We start from the raw sequence: 20,396 nt of genomic DNA on the forward strand, positions 1-20,396 counted from the left end.
CCTTCCCCTAAGCCCTATGTCTTCAAGCTAAAGAGAATTGGGACACCACTACCCCTTCATGTGAATTTGCAAAACGAGGGGTAAGGGAAAGGGCTAAGGGGTAGAATTGGAATTGGGCCTTTCTCTTTCATACATAGTCACGCATTCCCACACACTTTCTAAAACTCCCCCAGTATTTTAGCTCAAGGAATGTTCCCATTTTAAAAGATACATGCAGGTTCTGTATATGCATTAATGTGGTGGACATGCTTCCTGGCTCATGAGGTCAGCTATGGCATTAATGCTCTTATGTCAGATGTAGGAAATCTCATTTCTGCCAAAAGTGTTTTTTAATGGCACATTCAGTTGAGTAAAACAGCTCTAACAGATGCAGTTAATGACAGAATCTTTCTGTTTCTCTATCTGTTCCCCGCTGGCTTTTTATTGCTTACGAAAATTACATTCCATATCTTTCTCCGCCAACAGGGCTAAAATTACAGTTCTATTTATGTACACACACAGACACACACACACACACATTTATTCTCCAGTAATGTTTTATTTGGCATTGCAGGAACGGAGTGTAAATTGGTTTATAATTTTTGCATTTGTCCATTTTAAACTCCAGCTGCAGGAAAGGGACTTCTGATGAGAAGCTTATAGGTCTATCAGATGGTGTCATGGCTCACAGATCAAAAAGATGATTCATTTCATTCTGCACCAGTCACCGAAGAGGCATTATCTTCCCTCTTTCGTCCATTCTCACACACCCCACAGTCAAAGACCGGCATCAGCGTCAGTGTCATAGGCAGCAAATAGATCCCATTTTCACAGGGTTTATACATGTTACTGCAATTCCATTTGCTCTTGCTCTCTAACTGCTGCTGCAGTGATTTTTAATTTATCTGGCAAAGGTGTGACCTTGCAGGTTTTTTTTTTTTCCTGGACATCCACATTCTTGTACTATTGCACTTTTTAAACCTCCTGTTGTGATGTAAGCATGAAAAATATATATTAAGTCTATCTGTAGTTAGTAAGTAAAGAAATTATTGAAATAAAGATATATATTTTACATACACTACCGGTCATAAGTTGGGGTTAGTAGGATTTTTTTTCACCAAGGCTGCATTTATTTCCTCAAAAATACAATACAAATTGTACAATCGTGAAATGTTATTGCACTATAAAATAACTGTTCAAATGTAGTTCATCATGTAACTTAATCATTTATTGCAGTGATTTTAGATTTTCAGGTTCATTACTCCAGTCTTCAGAATCACATGATCCTTCAGAAATCTCTAATATTAATTAATATCATTATTATTATTGTTGTTATTAATATTATTATTAATGGTAATAGTAAAAAGCAATAATGACTGGAGTAATAATTTAATTTGAAACTACCTGCAATAAGAAAGCAGTTATTTAAAATTTTGATAAATATTTAACCTTTTTTTTTACTGTACATTTGATAAATGATGCCTTGATGTACAATATGCTTTTCTTAAAAAAAAAAAAAAACATGAAAAAAAAACTGACCCCAGACTTTTGACCAGTAGTACAATTATAAAAGTAATAGAATTTATGTATGTTGGATAAGTTTGCATTTATCCCTCTTCAAAAGTTCTCTCACATTGCAACACCACTTTGTTCAAGGATCCAGTTACTAAGTTACACTAATTGGTCAGTGGCCTAGTCTTTTGTTATTGGTCACCTGTTTACAGCATGCATTGAAAAAAGCCTTTGCAATATCTGAATTAAATCTCTGAAGCTTTACGCATAGAAGACATTGTATATACATTGATACAAACAGTAACAATGGCAATGGCTGTACTGTATCAATGTAAGCATCTTGCGTCATCTTCTTTTGACTGTCACCATCATAGGTCTGTACAGGAAGTAAAGGCTCAGGTAAAATAAATGTTGGAGTGTAAAGTTCAAGTACAAAGTGCAGAAATTTAATAAAGTACACAAAGTACAAAGTTCTTTTTTTATTCTTCATTTGAGGACAAAAAGAAGTTTTCAAAGTTTTCAAGTACTGTTTTCAAACACTATCACAATCATGCCTGCTGCAGTGCAGGGATATATGTGTCATGCTAAACAACAATGAAGGCGGTTGAGAGAGAACAGTGTTGTAGCCAGTTTTTAAAGTGTACTTTTATTTAGTTGAAATATTAATGGTTTGGGTTTTGTTATTTTATTTGATGATTGTGAACATTATAAAGGTGTAGTAAATGGGATGGCAGTACACCAAAAGACAGAAAATGGGTATTTTTGTTGAAAGATTCTTGTTTTGGAAAGCCATTTCTCGAATTTTAATTTGTAACCTAATTTTAATGCATTTTTGGTCTGTATTTAAAAAAATTAACAAGATGATTGAATGAATGTTAGTTAAATGAAGTGCATTCAAAACAAAGCCCATTACCATGTTTCTGTGGCCAGATCAGAAAACCAGAACAAACATATACTGCAAGCAGCTGTCTCCACAAAAACACCACCGAACTTTTGCATTGTTCACACACCAAGTTGTGCCGTCAGTGTAGGTAATTTCATAAAAAAGATGTGGCACAACAAGATGTGCTTCTTGTCCTTTGTGTAAAATCTTTCTGCAAGCTATCTGTTTTTAACTGCATAAACAAACTCAAACACAACTTTGACATGGAACACAGATTTTGTTGGAAATTATGTCAATTCAGTCCATTCTTTCATTTCGTTTGAAGCGGATTGGAGCATTTAGACTAGAAATATTGACAACTTATTTCAGGCAGTTAAGGTTTTTTTTTTTTTGCTTCATCTGGAAGGCAGTAACTCCATTTATTGTGCACTTTTTGAAACATTATAGACGTTTTAGATACACTGACTTACTATATGGAAGGTTTTATTTAAAAGGCATACCAGAGGGGATCCTAATTCATATTATTTTCTCTGTGTCAATGAACAGGGTGGTTCCAAAGTTTATGAAGCGTTCCAAAGTTCCAGATTACAAAGATAAACATGTGTTTGGAGTTCCACCAATTGTAAATGTCCAACGGACCGGTCAGCCTCTGCCTCAAAGCATCCAGCAGGCGATGAGATACCTGCGCAGCCAGTGTCTGGAGAAGGTTTGTGTGCAAGCAAACATACAGCCACACAAACACTCAATTATTATTCCCGTTTAGCTTCTTATATGTCATTTATTTTTACAGGTGGGAATATTCCGGAGATCGGGGGTTAAATCCCGGATCCAGGCCCTTAGGCAGCTCAATGAGAATTCCCCCGATCATGTGACCTACCAGGGCCAATCAGCCTATGATGTGGCTGACCTGATTAAACAGTACTTCAGGGATCTGCCTGAACCTGTGCTCACCTCAAAACTTACAGACACCTTTCTACATGTATACCAGTGTAAGTGACACACAAACAGAGTTTCACTTTTTTTATTGTGTCAAACACGTCATTGCTTCAGTAAGCTCTACATCACTCTTCTCTCTGTGTGTGTGTGTGTGTAGTTGTTCCAGCAGAGCAGCGTTTACAGGCTGTGCAGGCAGCCGTGATCCTGCTGCCTGATGAGAACAGAGAGGTTCTGCAGACATTGCTCTATTTCCTCAGTGACATTGCATCTGCACAGGAAAACCAGATGACTGCAGATAGTCTGGCTGTCTGTCTCGCACCTTCCATACTGCACCTGAATGCTTCCAAGAAAGATGGTGCTTCACCAAGGTGTGTATTTGTGTGTGTGTGTGGATAAGAACAGCCAAGCTCCACATGAAAATAGTGATTTTAATTTTTTAAAGCTGGTGGAAAGAAACCATCATAACAGAAAGGTATAAAAATACTGCTAGTTTTTTTGTAAAACAGCTAATGCTAAAAGTAAGCTTATGTTTTGTTTTGCTTTTTTACATGTGGACTAAATATACAGTGTGCTGTGAATGTTGAATTCTGAGCAGTGTGCTCACGGACTTGCATAATTGCATATGCACATCATTATTAATATTCATGCATTTTTCAAATTTGTTTATTGACAAAGTGCCAACATTGGCACAGGCCTTTGTTTCTCTGTTGTATCTCAGGCCAATAACAAAAACGGTTGATGGCAACATCAATAGATGCCCCGTTGTCAAGCACAAGAAAACAGGAAGTCTAGATTTATTTTAGCATACAGATATTTCAATCACACATAATATCTGCACAGAAATAGCACAGGTGTTGAACTTGTGTCGAGCACCTGTGTTCATGTACTTTATCAAATGGAGAATGTTGTTGATTTGACTGTATGTAAAGTATACATTCAGGTTACACTATGTAAGTTTTCAACCTTTATCAATGTTATATCAATGGTAGAATAATCTTAACAACTAGATGAATTCTGCTGCTGCAGCTACCACATCTGCCTCCTGTCACAAAAAATTATGCTTGCAACTTTGGGTGAGTGACCTGGTACACACAGCTTCACACATCTCCTGCCAGCGGGGCCATGGAGAGAAATAGAAATGCCTGTGAGTGGTACAGTGTGATTTGCTTTAAGGCACAGGACATGGTGTTTTTGTAGGTGAAGTTAGCCAAAAGTGAGACTGTGAGACAAAACAATCTAATATAGAACCATCACCATGAACGCAATAGCAGAAGCATCAAAGAAACCTATGATTAGGGTTTTGCTGGTGGAAGCGAAGGAAAAAGTTAGACACTGATTGGCCATGAGCCTGAACATGGGGGCTTGCACTTGATGGTGTGATCTGAAAGAGGCAACTGGCTGCATGTCATGATATTTGTGGAAAATAGTGTATTGTAACAGGTTATTTTACCTGGTGGATGGACATGGTTTCTTTCTTTCTTTCTTTCTCTCTTTCTTAAGTGTTTTAATAAACAAGAAAAGTTATGATCTCCAGATAGAAGGAGATTTTGATGCTCGTTCTCTCCTTAAACAAGCCAGCAGACAAAAGCTCCAGTGAAGCTCTTTAATAAACAGCTCTCATGGCTGACTGGAGATCAGCTCTTCAGTTCCTTTCAATGTTTCATTATGTTCATTGTTTTTATCGACATGGTTTCTGAACAAGGTGTCAGCTTACGGCGGTTTCGTCAGATTAGTCAACAAATGCAAATGAGTGCTCAAAGAGAAACACAACAACAGTTTGACACTGGTAAGAAGTAATTGAGCTTATCAACCACAGGATGGAGCTGCGAGAGAAACTTGCATAGTGTTGCTTTAAAGCAGGCGTGTCCAAACTAGGTCCTGGAGGGCCAATGTCCTGCATAGGGTAGCTTCATCTTCCTTCAACACACCTCCATGGAAGTTTCTAGTATGCCTAGAGAGAGCTTGATTAGCTGGTTCAGCTGTGTTTAATTGGAGTTGGAACTAAAATATGCAGGTCACCAGCCCTCCAGGACCGAGTTTAGACAACCCTGCTTTAAAGGGATAGTCAATCCAAAAGCTTCAGCTTTTATTTACTCACACTGTAGGTTCTAAACTTTGATCAATTTCTTTCTTTTGTTGAACACAATACAAGATATTCTGAAGAATGTTGGAGAAAAGCAGACATTCGTAATAGGAACAAAAAAATCCAGGGGCTGTTTATTCCAACATTCTTCAGTATATCTTCATTTGTGTCGTTCAACAAAAGACATAAACTCAATCAGGTCTGGATCAAGTGGAGGATGATTAATTGATAACAGAATTGTCATTCTTGGGCGATCTATCTCTTTAATAGCTCTGTCAGCATTCAACATGTCCTCTGATTTTCTGATTCCTCTGATTTTCTGTAGCTTTTCGGATGTTGAAATTTCTTTCCGGTTTGGTTCCAGGCTCATAAGCAGGAAAGGTGGAGTCAAGCCAGACCACAAGGACCTAAGTGAGAACATGGCTGCCACACATTGCCTCAGTCACATGATTACGGAATGCAAGAAGCTTTTTCAGGTAATTTAATTGCTGATATTTGTATAAATCAGCTGTTAAAGGCATAGGTAATGTAAAAGTGGTATGTGAGTGAATCCCCATGTATTATCTCATGTATATTAATCACTGCAGGGTTTTTTGACTAAAATGGAGAAGCTCATGTTTTGCACCATTCAGCTTTCTGTTGCTCTTTCTCTCTACAGATCCCGCATGAAATGATGCTCCAGTCTAGGAATTCTTATGTGGCTGCAGACGCTCAGCCGCTGCCTCTGCATGGGCTCGGGGTCAATGCCCTGGGCGAGCCTGTGGATTATCGGGCGTACTTGGAAGACAACGTTCAGTGTCTTCTCAGAGAGGCATCTGAGCGGAGTAAAGGATGGCATCATGCCCATGGACCCGACAACACTGAACTGGCTTATAAAAAGGTAGAGCTACACATAAGAGACACACAGAGATACACAGAATTATTTATACTGAATTTGATTTATGTATGACCAATTGACATTAGATTTATAGGCCCCAAAATGAACATTTTTGTTGGATGCATCTGAAAACTGTTTGGGAATGGTGTTGAGAAGTGTTCTTAGTGTCTTGGTGCACCTTTATTCACAGTAAATATCATTTTACACAAACTTCTTGGAACTTCTTTCCTTGAGTTGGAATCACATTAACATGCATAAGTGTGTACCAGACATATTTCCTAGTTTGGAATGAAATTGATTTGGAGGTCTGGTGTCAACAAGAGAGAAGCATTCAAAAAATTTGCTATAGTTTTCAACCAAAATAAATGTGAGTTTAACATTTGAACGCAAAGGGGAAAACATCCACAATAATTGTGTAATTTTACCATAAATAGGATTAAGTTTATAGTTTACAGTTGAAGTCAGAATTATTAGCCCCCCTGAATTATTAGCCCCGCTGTTTATTTTTTTTCCCCTCATTTTCTGTTTAACACTGAGATTTTTTTTCTACACATTTCTAAACGTAATAGTTTTAATAACAAATTTCTAATAACTGATTTATTTTATATTTGTCATGATAACAGTACATATTTGACTAGATATTTTTCGAGACACTTCTCTACAGCTTAAAGTGACATTTAAAGGTTTCACTAGGTTAATTAGGTTAACTAGGCAGGTTAGGGTAGTTAGGCAAGTTATTGTATAACAAGGGTTTGTTCTGCAGACTATCAAAAATATATATAGCTTAAAAAGGCTTATAATTTTGACATGAAAATGTTTATTTAAAAATTAAAAACTGCTTTTCCTAGTTTAAATAAAACAAATAAGACTTTTTCCAGAAGAAAATATATTATAAGACATACTGTGAAATTTTCCTTGCTCTGTGTATATATATATATATATATATATATATATATATATATATATATATATATATATATATATATATATATATATATATATATATATACTTGACAATTTCCTTGCTCTTCTCTCTCTCTCTCTATGAAGAGTTGGATACAAAACCCTCTAAATCCATCAGACCTTTTTTCTTGTAAATGAGCATTTTCTATCAGTCTCCTCTGGTTAGATTCAGAAGTTTCATTTTATATGTAATGAAAAGGTTATTAGCTAGTAAATGAAATACCTTTTTAAAAAATTTCCTTGGTTTTTAACAAGGTAGATTTTCTTTTGCATCAAAACCAGCTAAATTCACTTGTGCTTTTTTTTTTTTTTTTTTGCAAAAACCTCTAAATCCACCTATTGAGATGAGACAGTGTAATTAGTTGAAAATCACTAAATATGCAATTAGAAATTATTTTACCAAACATAAAACACATTACACAAACCACCTAAAATTAAAAATACAAAAAGTCTGTCTAGTGAGTGGCGGTTCATTCCACTGTGATAAACCAGGGAAAAAGCAGAAGGAAAATGAATGGATGACATCTGTCAAGTGCATTAATCAATAACATTAAAACTGACATTAATTAAATCTTAACATTTTAATCTTTAACACTTAAGATTTAAATAATGTAGTGTAAAACATCATGAAACATCAATAACTGTGCATTGTCCTTTAATATAAAAAGCCTATCAGACGTATAGGTATTAAGAAGTAATGCAAAAAGAATTTCTCATAATGATATACTTGAAAACTAAATTTCGACTCATTATTCTGTAACTTACTCTGTAAGAAATGCTTCCACACTAGCTAGTTTTAAGAAGATGCTATATTTTAGAATTTTTTTATGTATACATGTATTTTATTGCATGTTTTGATTTCTCTGTTGTAGCGCTTTGTGTTTTTGAAAAGCGCATTATAAATAAAATGTATTATTATTATTATTATTATTATTATTATTATTATTATTATTATTATTATTATTATTATTATTTCTAACACTGGAATCCTTTAGAGGGTATTTTCTTAAAAATAATGTTTAATTACACTCTACAAAGTGATGAAAAATAAATACAAATATTAAAAGATTAAGTTGTTTTTCTAGTATAAAACCCCCCTCTGCCAAAGTTGGAAATTTAGTGTTGTGGCAGCACTTGGACCGTGAAGAAAGAGAAGCAATCTAAGCAAGTTTTTGAAAGAGGAATAGAAAAACACGAGGCAAGGATAGATCCGGGTGCATTTCCAAGTCACTGAATATCCATCACAGTGTGGTTAAATCAATTTAGAAATCATTAAGAAAAGGAAAGGCGCATGGCACAGCTGTAAATCCACCTGTGACAGGCTGCCCTCAGCACAGCGACTGTGTGAAGGTTACAAGCTCCAGTGGCTGACGCTAGAGAGACTGTGCATCCAACTGTTTACAGGGCACTCCATCAGTCAGAGCTTTAGACTGGCACTGGAAGAGAGGAAGGTCGCTGCTAAAACGCCATGTGACACTTAAGCTAAAGTTTGCAAAGAGAAATGGGAGAAACAAGCTGTATATACTGTATATCCTTTAGACAACACAATCTCACCGCAATTCCTAACTTTTTTTGATTTAGTGGCTAATTCGTATGAATTCGAACAATCTCATGCGTACAATTTAGTACGATTTGCTCATCCTCCAATGACGATTGGGTTTAGGGGTGGGGTTGGGTGCCACGCCTCCTTAAATAATAAACATCCGGTGAAGGAATAATGTGACTATTTTCATTTTCATAAGGTTCCTTTAACAGCATCGATGTTGTAATGTAATTACAATACATTCCGTTAAATAGACTTAAGCATTCATTTAGTTGTTGAAGTGTGAAATGAGATGAAAGACTGTGTGAGCGCCGTCAGGATCAGCAGGCGAGTCAGAAACTCCATTGAAAATACTGGGGTAAAATAAACTGTCATATTTTAAAGACACGGCAGGGGAAAATGGAATTTAATGCAGTGCTCATTGTCCAGTCCCACTTTATATCGTATATCTATCAGCCCATTTAACTGACACTTACTTGTGAGATTAGGTTGCCTTTAGAACACACCTGCAAGATTTTTTTTCTCTTATGTTTCACATATATACATTACTAGTAAACATTTTTTTGAAAATTTTAAAGAAGCCTCTTCTGCTCACCAAGCCTGCATTTATTTAATCCAAACATGAAAACAGTACAAATTTGAAATATTTCTTACCATCTAAAAAAGCTGGTTTCCTATTTGAGAATGCTTTAAAATGTCAATTATTTCTGGGATTTCAGAGCTGAGGTTTTAGCATCTTTACTCCAGTCTTGATCAATATGCTGATTGTCTAAAACTTTTGATGATAGTGTGTACAACTTGTTGTTGGTTCCCATAAAACATCATACGCTCTTAATTGCTTTATGCCACTGATGCTTGTGAGGTTCTGATATCTGACATCCAAACCCACAAAACCTGCAATGGTTCAGAAATCTCATAATGATTTTGTTGTTGTTGTTTTTATAAAATGTAGACATTTATATTTTATCTCAGATATCCAAATTATGAATAAAAACCTCCATTGCACATAGTAAGAGGGTGTCTTTTTTTAAGTACCCTTGTTGTGGTCTGCTCTAAATGTGCCTTATATTTATATTGTACAGTTTAAGATCAATTTCTGGCAGCAATTGGAAGTGCAAAAACATTAAAGACTATTATTATATTGCATGATGGTTTTGAAAAGTCTTTAAAACCATTTTAATTGCTGCTGTTTTCATCTGGTTTCTAAAGCCAAATCATTTTAATATTTCCTGTGTTTATGAGCTCTTAGGAATCATTCCCAGTTCCAGAGCCTTCTAAATGATGACGATGATGTCAGAAAAAAGAAAAGATGTTTACTCACGTAAATTGTTGTATTATAAAATGTTGGCTTTCTGGGAAATGTGTGTAGATGCATGATTAACAAGTACAATACTGGCCAAAAGTGTCCAGTGGGGGACATTAGCCCAGTATTTGCTTTTAATGACCCTACATGTTTAATTAAACCTTCCAAATATGAGAAACATTGTACAGGGAAAAGGAAAAGACCAAACTTGTTTAAGGAATTTAACTGATTTGGCCAAAGATAAAATAAAAGCTTCAGCTTATTGTGGAACATGGGTTTTGTTTTACCATGAAAATCACTCAATAAAAAACTAAAGTTTACTCTGACTGCAGTATAATCAGTTATTTGCATTTCATTGGTTCTTCCTTGTATTCCAGTAGTAGCTATTTGCCTGTGGACAACTGAACCATAGAGGACATACAGACTTTTTACACTCAACAACAGTTTGTTTGAATAAAAGACAGAAATATGCAATTCCCCAGGCTGGAAATGACTTCAGCCCACTACTGTATACACACACATTTACATTTCTCATTTATTTTGTCAAGTATATGGCTTTTAAAATCAGTCCGTAAGTGCGCTCAAAATGAATTGAGTTTTGAGTCTAATTGCAAATGGCTTTTTTTTTTTGGCCACTTATCATCAGTCAGGCTGAAGTCTGCATGCTCATAGTAGACAGATGTACGCTTCTGGTCTTTTGTCACATACATTCAAAGTGAGAATGAGATTTGAATGGATGTGGCAGTCCACCCTCTCTCCCCTTAGACTAAATATCAGATGCACTATAAAGTGTTGGCACAAGCAAGCTTAGACCATCTGCCTCCAACCCACCTGCTGAAACGATCGTCTGTGGAACATTTTAATGGAGCTAATTATGGTTGTACACTGTGGGATATGCATAGATATGCTCTTCATCTGGTCAACTTATTTTGAAGTATTTTCAATTGCCAAAGAACCACTTGAAGAACTTTCAAAAGCCTTCGTCAGCTTTCTTGTGTTGTACATGGTCTTAAATGATTGGTTGTTTTACAGGTTGGAGATGGGCACCCGATGCGTCTATGGCGTGTTTCGGTGGAGATCGAGGCCCCTCCCTCTGTGGTTCTGCAGCGTGTTCTGCGAGAGCGCCACCTGTGGGATGAAGACCTTCTGCACAGTCGAGTCATTGAGACACTGGAAAACAACACTGAGGTTTTCCACTACATCACCGACAGCATGGCTCCACATCCTCGTAGAAACTTCATAACGCTCAGGTACACAGCTGCAAGAGTCATTTTTGTTTTGGTGCGATCACCATAAAGGAATATTTCATCCAAAAGCAACTTCAAATCGTCATTATTACACAAAAGAAAATATTTTAAAGATGATTGGAGACCGGCAGCCATCATAGGACTTCCATTTTCTTACTATGTGTGGATGTCAATGGCTACTGGTTTCCACATTCTTCAAAATATCTTTTTTTGTGTTCAAGATATTAAACAACATGGTGAGTGGATTTTGGTTTTGGTGTGAACTATTAAGCCACTTTCAAAACTGAAAAATTAACCTTAAAAGGTGATAAACTTTACATGCTTGGTAATAAATGTGTTATTTTAGCACCATTATGGGATCAAATAAAAATCTGCCTCAATAAGCAAACATTGTAATGCACCAGGTCAGTGTCAAAGAACTAAACAAACAAAAGCTGATTGTGTTGTCTGCTGGAGTTTGTTGTGTTTGGTTCAACTAGCATATGCTTTTTGTGCCTGCATGCAAGGCAATAACAGTAAATATTAGGAGCTGTGCATCGATGGATTTGCTCTTCAGTGTTTGGACTTGAAACTTATACCACACTGAACTGAAACTTAAACTCTGCAAACTGGAGTGACACATTTTCTAGACGCAATTTAACTTGAACTTCTATGTTAAGCTGCTTTGACACAATCTACATTGTAAAAGCGCTATATTAATAAACATGAATTGAATTAGCAGGTTTGATAATCTATGTTCCTTATTAAAAATCTGCAACCAAAGAAAAAGCATGTAATTCTCTAACGTCACCAGGAAGGCCAATAAAAAATGAGCTGTTCACTTGTTCCTCATTAAGGGAAACTCATCTGGAGTTTGTACAGAGATGCAAATGAACTGTTCAAACCAGGGATGGGCAAACTTGATCCTGGAGGGCCGGTGTCCTGCAGAGTTTTGCTCCAACGCTAATCAAACACATTCAAAACATGCTAATCAGTCTCTTCGAGATCACTGGAAAGCTACAAGCAGGTGTGTTTTATTAGGGTTGGAGCTAAACTCTGTATGACACGACCCTCCAGGGCAGAGTCTGCCCATCACTGGTTTACACCCTGTCGAAGCAAAAGTTCTATTTGTCCTTTTTTATCACCAGACTCAAGCATGCATATAATGTCAGCAACTGAAAATGCTTCAGTGTGCAATTTTTACTGTAAATACCACTTTTCAGTTTGATTAAATACTTTGTTTATAATGTTTAATTCCTTAATCAGTTGAAGAATCTATATGCTAACTTCACTGATGTTGATTACAATTTTTTTTTTTAAGTCCTAAAAAAAATATTGTCTCTTACTGAATTGCTGATCTCCGCTTGAAGTGTAGGTCACTTTGGACAAAAGCATCTACTTAATGTAAATGTAAAAGTTTAAAAGTCTTGTGATAACCCCCAGTAACACTCCAGAGTTTTTCCAATAAGTATTTTAGTGAGTGCCCTTTAAAGGGTTAACCTGTGAATCTTACAGGATGTTCTAATGGTAGAAACACCTCCAGTCTGAGGCATAGGTTTGCTCTTGACATTGGTGAGGGCAACTAGCACAAAATACACAACTAGCAATGCTATTCATTTTATTTTAAGCCCCTTTCACACAGTGATACCGGTAAATATCTGGAAAATTTACGGCAAGACTTTACCGGTAAATTAAAAAAAGCGCTGTTCACACAGGCGAGGACATTACGGAATTTTCCCGGATAAGACTATTTACACATCCATTCCAAAATACCGGTAAATTCTGACATCAACCAGAAATGACCTCTAAACGCCTGGGCCTTTATTTGTAAACATTTGCCTACATTACAAACTCTGGGGATGGATCAGTATAGTGAACAACTTCGATGCAAACATATAGAGCAACACTTTCGCATGTCGAGATGTAGATGATATGTGTGTGTGCTGATGCTCACCGGCTGCTTCACGGGCACACGCGACTCGTCAAGCAACTGAAGGAAGTAGAGCTTGAAGGTAAACAAACAACGGCTTATCATAAGCATCTTATTGATAATTATTTACACAGTTGGCGTTAAGAAGGAACATAGAAACGTTATCTGACTAACATCCAGCAGCTAAATGTGTCTGGGAAAATATTCAAAGGCTTTTATTTCCATAAACCGCGACTGAATGAGTGTTCTGATTGGCTAAATCAGACATCTCACGTCAGCACCTTCTAGTCGTGCACGCGCTCTTTCCGGCAATCTTCCTTCTGCATTCACACAGCCAACATTCCGGCAAATTACCGGTAATGTTACAACTTCTCTTTCCAGAAAATAGCCGGAACGAATTCACCGGTATTTCCAAAAAGGGCCTGTTCACACATACAGACCTTTCCGGAAAATTGCCGGTAATTTTCCAGAAAGGTCTGTATGTGTGAAAAGGGCTTTAATCCATGTTTCATACATCAGTGTTAATAAAAGTAGATGAAGCACAGGCTGTAGTTTTTTTGACAAATAGGTTCAACCGAAAAATTCTCTGAGAGCTTAGGAGAGCTGACAGGGATCATATTATTTCTACTTGCATTTAGCAGTTTATTGTGTAGTTAGTTTTTAGACCATATTATTCACAGACTATATCAGCCTACTATTACATTAGTTTATGCATTTTTTGCTGCCACCATCGTCACCCCCCTCACACACCTTATTCTTGCACAGGAAACTTTCCCTGCACAGTTTAAATCCAGCTACAGCCTCTCACATGACAGCAGGGAAAGGCTCAGCCAATTACAATGTTCATATGTATTTTAGGGGGGCGGCACGACTCGAGTAGAGAATGTGATTAGCAGGAATTAAATTATTGATAGGGACATTTCAGTAGTCAATGGATATTGGTGTGGACACGTCTCCTTCGTCCATGCTAAATCTACCCCCTGCCTCCAGTATCAAAAGATCAATCAATTTTGACTTGTCATGCCACGACCCCTTTAAACTAAATCAAGTGGGATTATTGTAACAGATTAGTAATAATTCATGCAATGTGGTCATTTGTGTTGCAGACGTTGGTGTAGTGATCTTCCCAAAGGAGTGTGTGTTCTTGTGTCTTCCTCTGTGGACCATGAGAACGTCCAGCTTGAAGCAGGCTTACGGGCAGTGCTTCTAACATCCCGTATCTTCATTGAGCCATGTGGAATGGGACGGTCCCGGCTCACACACTACTGCAGAGCCGATCTACGGTAAGACAGACAGGTTTTTGGGATAGAGCGCTATATACTTCAGATATTTTCCACAGTATACTGAACAAGAGCATCAGAGTTAAGCACAGTCGTACAGCGCTGCGAAGTGGGGGGATAAAAGATGGTTAGACATTGATAAAGCGAGTGATTGCTCCGTATATATCTGTACAGACTGGTCACGTTTTAATTTTCTATTGGTATCACGCAATCACATGATGCGATTTTTGCAGGTTAGAGTTCACCAAGCTTGAACTTTGGAATAAAGCGACATGCTAAACTTGTCACATGGGATTACATTTCCAGTTTGCCGCATTCGCATGTGTATGAATGGAAGTTGAATTGGGCAAAAAGTTCAGTGTGACCTTGGCTTTAAGCTGTGTGTACAACATGACATTTATTGCTCTTATTGGCAGCTTTTTTTCCCCCCAACCATTTTTGACATTTAAAAGCATTTTAATGTGAATGTGCTGAATCACCAGGGCTGAGACGATAAGTTGATGTATTGTTATTCAAGGATTGATTCATAGAGTTTTGGAATATTGTGATTCTGAGATTTGTTTTTAAGAGCAGATGGCGCTATAGGCTAGTTTTTAATTATACATTCTTAGTAAACATTCGGTACTTTCGGTCATGTACAATAAGTGGTCAAATGTATTCGCTCTACAGCTTTTATTCCATAAGTTAATGTAAATACAGCTCACCATGAACAGCCTAATTAGATCCATTGGATTCTATTTGATCTGCAAATTCTGTTTACTCTGCTAGACTATTTTGTGCTTAAACGCCACCAAGTTGTGTTTTACTGTAACGTCAGCAGCTCAAGGCACGTGAATTAATGAGCATGAGATGTTTTTATTTATTTATTTTAATAGACACATTTATGCCTGCCTTTTTGTTTGACCGTGTGCACGCTCTCATTACATGCCCACCCACTCGACCCACCCCCACAGCCAAATGGTCCAGAATTTGTCCTTTTAATTATTTTATGTAAAAAAAATATAGATATATTTCATATTAAAGTGGAATTTTAAAGAACTATTGCCAGTAATTCGATCCCATGAATGTGACGCGAGTCACATGACATAACCCACCGAGCGGTAATGTTTGAATCTTTGATGTGACATTCTCATCCATACTGAGTAATGCTGTGGGTCAAAACGAGAAAGAGAGACGGAAGAGAAAGCAGGCAGCAGCGTCATTGTCGCAAAATATTGAACATATGTTTGCATTATTGCATTATTGATTTGTCCCAAGACCTGCCATTCCCCATTTTTGCCATTTAATTTTTTTTTAAATAACTGTCCAATGGAGGCTTTTCTACCAAGCGGAGTCCTCTGCCGTTAGCTGTCACATCACTGTAGAGCTGCGCATCGATGGATTTGCTCTTCAGTGTTTAGACTCTCAGTAGTGATTTTTAAACCACACTGAACTGAGCTAAACTGAACTGAACTTAAACACTGAAAACTGAACTGACATCGTTTCTATTTACTCTGATTTTATTCTGATCGGATATAAATCTGATCGCTCAGACAACTTCAGAAGGTGGTCTGGGATGCACTGGACTGGTCTAATCATTTGTTTTTAGACAAAATTAATTTAAATAAAATAAATTATGACCTGGAGAAAATTTGACCTGAGCCTGTTTAGAGAAACACCTGAAGGTGTGCTTTTACAGCCAAACACACATAAAGTGCAAAATAAACAAATAAAAATGTACATATTTACTATAAGCATAAACGTGTTAAAGAACAAAAAGTCTAAGTAAGAATTTCGCATGCCATATTTTATGAAAATGTTTGAATAATAATATGTTTTGAATATAAATCACCTATTAAATATTCAAGCGTGTGGTGCTGTGAGGAAGAACCACTAATACAATCTGAATATATTTAAAAAGTTGAAATAATTGTTATCAATATTGTTCATATTGATTATTACAAGATATTGCATTATTGAATTTCGCCATATGTCTACCTCTAGGGCATAAAGGAGGGCTCTAATTCCCCATAAAAATGAAAAATAAATTAATAAAATAACATGTAGTGTGTGTTCGGACGGACAAAATCTGCACATGATCTTAGTAAGCAACTTGACAATACAGTCATTATTTTTGTTACTGCAAAAAGCATGCATATGATGAGGTCAGCCAAAATGTCATCTAAATGCTGCATTTAAACTTCCTAATCAAATACAAAATGTGGGGGAAAAATGCAAAGAAATGTTCACTTTTAGAGAAAAATAGCCCCCCTTTTCACTAGGCTGATTGCAGGCCTGCATTAACTCCCTTTGTTTAGTCAAGAGGTGTTCTAATTCTACAATAATCACAAGCCTTTATGTTGACGATATTATTAATAATAATTGTACTTGTTGTGCTTCTGTATTGCAGGGGGCGCTCACCTGATTGGTATAATAAAGTGTTCGGTCATCTGTGTGCGATGGAGGTTGCCAGAATACGCAGTTCTTTCCCTGTTCTGACAGCACGAGGACCTGAAACCAAACTCTGAACCCACTGGGTTAAAATGTAAAACTGTTTTATAGAAGAAAGAATGAGAAGGGTGAGTGTGCAGGTGTGTAACCAAGGATGCCAGTGTAAGTGGGAAGGTGGAAAATTAAGAATAAAAGAGAATGAGAAGTCTGGAAATGAATGACAAACAGCACAGTACTGTGTGTAATAGTTGGACTAGCAAAAAAACAACAACAACAAAAACAAACCCACTGTGGTTTTAAAAGCCATGGATGATTAATGTGAAAAGCTCAAGCTCACAATCATACGGTTGATAATGCGTCTAGTCTGTTTGTGTGTTTTGTTTGTGTGAGTGTTTATATTTGTGTTGAGCAGTGCGTATCTGCAGTGCCTTAAATAATTTGTCTAATAATCCGGCGTGGTTTGTCAGACACCTCATTCTTTCTCAGGTAAACAAGTCTTTGACTTGCGCAGGAATTTTTGTCTTGATGCACTGATAATGACCAGTTTGCTCAAATGCCAAACACGAGACGTTTAGAACATCCAAGCATCTGCTTTGTGTTCTTGGCATTTTGTACATCATCAGTCCAGCTTGACACACAACATAGAGACTACAAACATGTTCTGAGTGGTGCTGTTGAGCAAATGCGTCACGCTCCACTGATAAACTATATGATAATCGGATGTGTGCAGGCCAAATCGAATCAGTCTGACATTTTTGTACATCGGTTATTTTTGTGACCTCAGTCCCTTTCTTTTTCCGCTCCACTCCAACACCCCCCCCCCCCCCCTTCTTATTTATTTGCGTCAGCCATTTGCAAACTTCATTTGTGAAGTTTTAATAATTTAACGTCTGCATGGAATCCATGGGAATGATATTCAAGAGATTTTATTACAGCTTTACTTTTTGTACTTTAAACTTTTTATTATACCTAAAGGTAATTTTTTTTTGTCGTTGATACAATTAGATGATTTACTTTTTTATTACATTTCTTAACTGTTATAATTAATCCCAAGTGCCTTTGAGAATCTGAAGAGAAACGTGTGTAATGTGCTAGACATTTGTCTCGTAATTGTCTTTAAATCTGTGCTGTTTCACCAGGGCATTATGTAATATCAGTATTTTATTTATTAAAACATATATAGCTACATGTATACATTTGTTTTAAGTGTTCTGCCCCAAAGTGAAATAGTTCAAGTGCCATAATGTTGTTATATTTGGCTTTACTCGTTCTAATATGTAAAACTCTGGTCCATTTACACATCTTTTTGAATAATAATTCAGCGTTAAATGAGTTTTTTAGTAATGTTTATTTAAATCTTACATTAACAACCAAACTTGCTTGTGTAATATGCCAACTTAGCCTTCCGTGCAATGAAAATAAAGGAGCTTTTCCAAAGAATGTGTGTGTTTTTGTCTTGGTTTTTTCTTTTATACGGTGTGTGAGCGAGCTATTAAGCCCGAACACAGAATTTAATTCAACTAACAGGAGTCTTACGGTGTTCGTCAATCCATTTAGATCCCGTTGGTGTCCTGCTGGCACAAGGTGTGTTGTAGGTCTTCTATTTCTCCAAACATGTATTTTAGAGTAGGTGATGGAGAACTATCACTTACAAAAATTGCGTTCCTACATTATTCATTGCAAATTTGTTACTGATACACAGTAATTACTGATTCTGAGTCACAGTCTGTGGGCTGACAGCCGGCCTTGTCGTGGTGAAACCTCCTGCTGAGCTGTCAGTTCTCTGGGGAGATAAAGTGCTCCTTAGTTTTTGCCTCTTTAATAATTAAAGCGTATAAAATTGGCCAATTATGCTGTGCCAACGGCTAACAGGTGACAGTTCCCCAGCATTTTTTAATGTTACCTGAGTGAAATGCTTTTGAATAGGTCAGAAAATAAGTTCGACAATGGATAGGTTTTTTTTTTATTTAGGAAATTCATTTTGCTTTAAATGCTGAGAGACACATTTAAGCTCTGTCAGCTGCAGAAGCTTAATTTGATATGTATTTATACATGACATCTGCAGACCTTTTAATTATTGTTCTTGTTATTTTTTTTAATGGAAGTCTATGCAGAAAATGATATTGCATAAGAGCTGTATTAAAATAGCCAGTGATACCACACTGAGAAAATGACCTTTGAGACAAATCTAGTTCATGCAAAAAAAAAAAGCTTAGTTTCTGGCTTTTTAGAGTTATATGGAGTTGTGTGTGTGTGTGTGTGTGCGTGTGCGTGCGTGCGTGCGTGCGTGCGTGCGTGCGTGCGTGCGTGCGTGCGTGTGTGAGAAAGAGAATGTGAGAGAGACCCTGCAAAGAATGGCAGCAAAAACGAAGCTCCACATGTAATGCAAAGGTTACTGCAAAAGAAACTTTGGTAACACACAGTAAGCTGCCAGATAAATGTAGATTATAAAATAGATTTGCCTCTAAGACAGCAGCATTCAAGTGTGAAGACTAAATGGAAATATTCAAGATATAATAATAATATTCATACATTAAATAATATGATATACTGAATAATAATGTGATATATTGGATAATATTATGATATATTGAATATGATTTATGTATATTTTATTAAATTATATATATAAATGTTTATTTATTTATTTTTATTAATTAATTTATTTTTTACTACTGCTACTATTAACTGTGTTTACTTTGTTGTTGTTTTTTATTATATATGTATGTTACTTTTTATGTAAACTTTTTATAAATGCTTTGGCAATACATTTGTAACATTTGTCATGCCAATAAAACAATTATTGAAATGAATTGAATATTCAAGTAAAACATAAGCATCGGATATGAAGGCACCAAAGCTTGAGTTGAGCGTTGTTGCCGAGAACTGTAAGTAGTCAAGAAAGTTAATACTGGTTAGGTCAGAACACTGTATAAAACAGATCAAATACATATTGAAAGCAGAGGACTTTGACAATGAGAAGATTACATAGGTGTATGCATCTACAGTTTTGTCAATCTTTCTTTTGACACTGGCATAATTTATGTTCAGTATATTTAATTTAAATGTAATGACTGTTAAGAGATCATATGTGTTTGTGATTGCAGTTTTGATAAAACAAACACCCTGATACAAAACCTGAAAGTGCTTTTTTTTTTAACTCCTAATTATAGTTTCATTTAAAATCCAGCGTGTTAATGGACAGAACTAGAAAAATACAATCGGGAGCTATTCGATGACAAATGTTTATTAAAACCACCATGAAATGCACTACATAATATTCTGACTAGATTAATGAGGTCAGCTAATGCATTAATATGTAAAATAAATAAATGTATAAAAGTGCAAGTGTAGGTTACTTGTTGCATCTCACACACTGCATTCCAGTTCATTTTAATACCGTTCCTTTACCTCCATCTCGTACATGCGGATGTACTTTGATTACATTACA

At 36.4% G+C, this 20,396-nt stretch overlaps 1 protein-coding gene across 4 annotated transcripts in view; it reads left to right on the top strand.

The window, feature by feature from the left end:
* Positions 1-18,377, top strand: part of stard8 (StAR-related lipid transfer (START) domain containing 8) — an 87,724-nt gene extending 69,347 nt beyond the window's left edge. For all 4 annotated transcript variants that reach the window (XM_056458095.1, XM_056458093.1, XM_056458094.1 and 1 more), the window contains 8 exons: positions 2,921-3,080; positions 3,165-3,363; positions 3,468-3,678; positions 5,758-5,869; positions 6,052-6,273; positions 11,112-11,329; positions 14,342-14,518; positions 16,905-18,377. In XM_056458095.1, coding sequence (XP_056314070.1) covers positions 2,921-3,080; positions 3,165-3,363; positions 3,468-3,678; positions 5,758-5,869; positions 6,052-6,273; positions 11,112-11,329; positions 14,342-14,518; positions 16,905-17,022 — 1,417 coding nt within the window. In that variant the 3' untranslated portion in view covers positions 17,023-18,377. The remainder of the gene's footprint in view (positions 1-2,920; positions 3,081-3,164; positions 3,364-3,467; positions 3,679-5,757; positions 5,870-6,051; positions 6,274-11,111; positions 11,330-14,341; positions 14,519-16,904) is intronic.
* The last annotated feature ends 2,019 nt before the right edge of the window (positions 18,378-20,396 follow it).

This window comes from Danio aesculapii, chromosome 5 (genome assembly GCF_903798145.1).
Source record: "Danio aesculapii chromosome 5, fDanAes4.1, whole genome shotgun sequence".
NCBI lineage: Eukaryota > Metazoa > Chordata > Actinopteri > Cypriniformes > Danionidae > Danio > Danio aesculapii.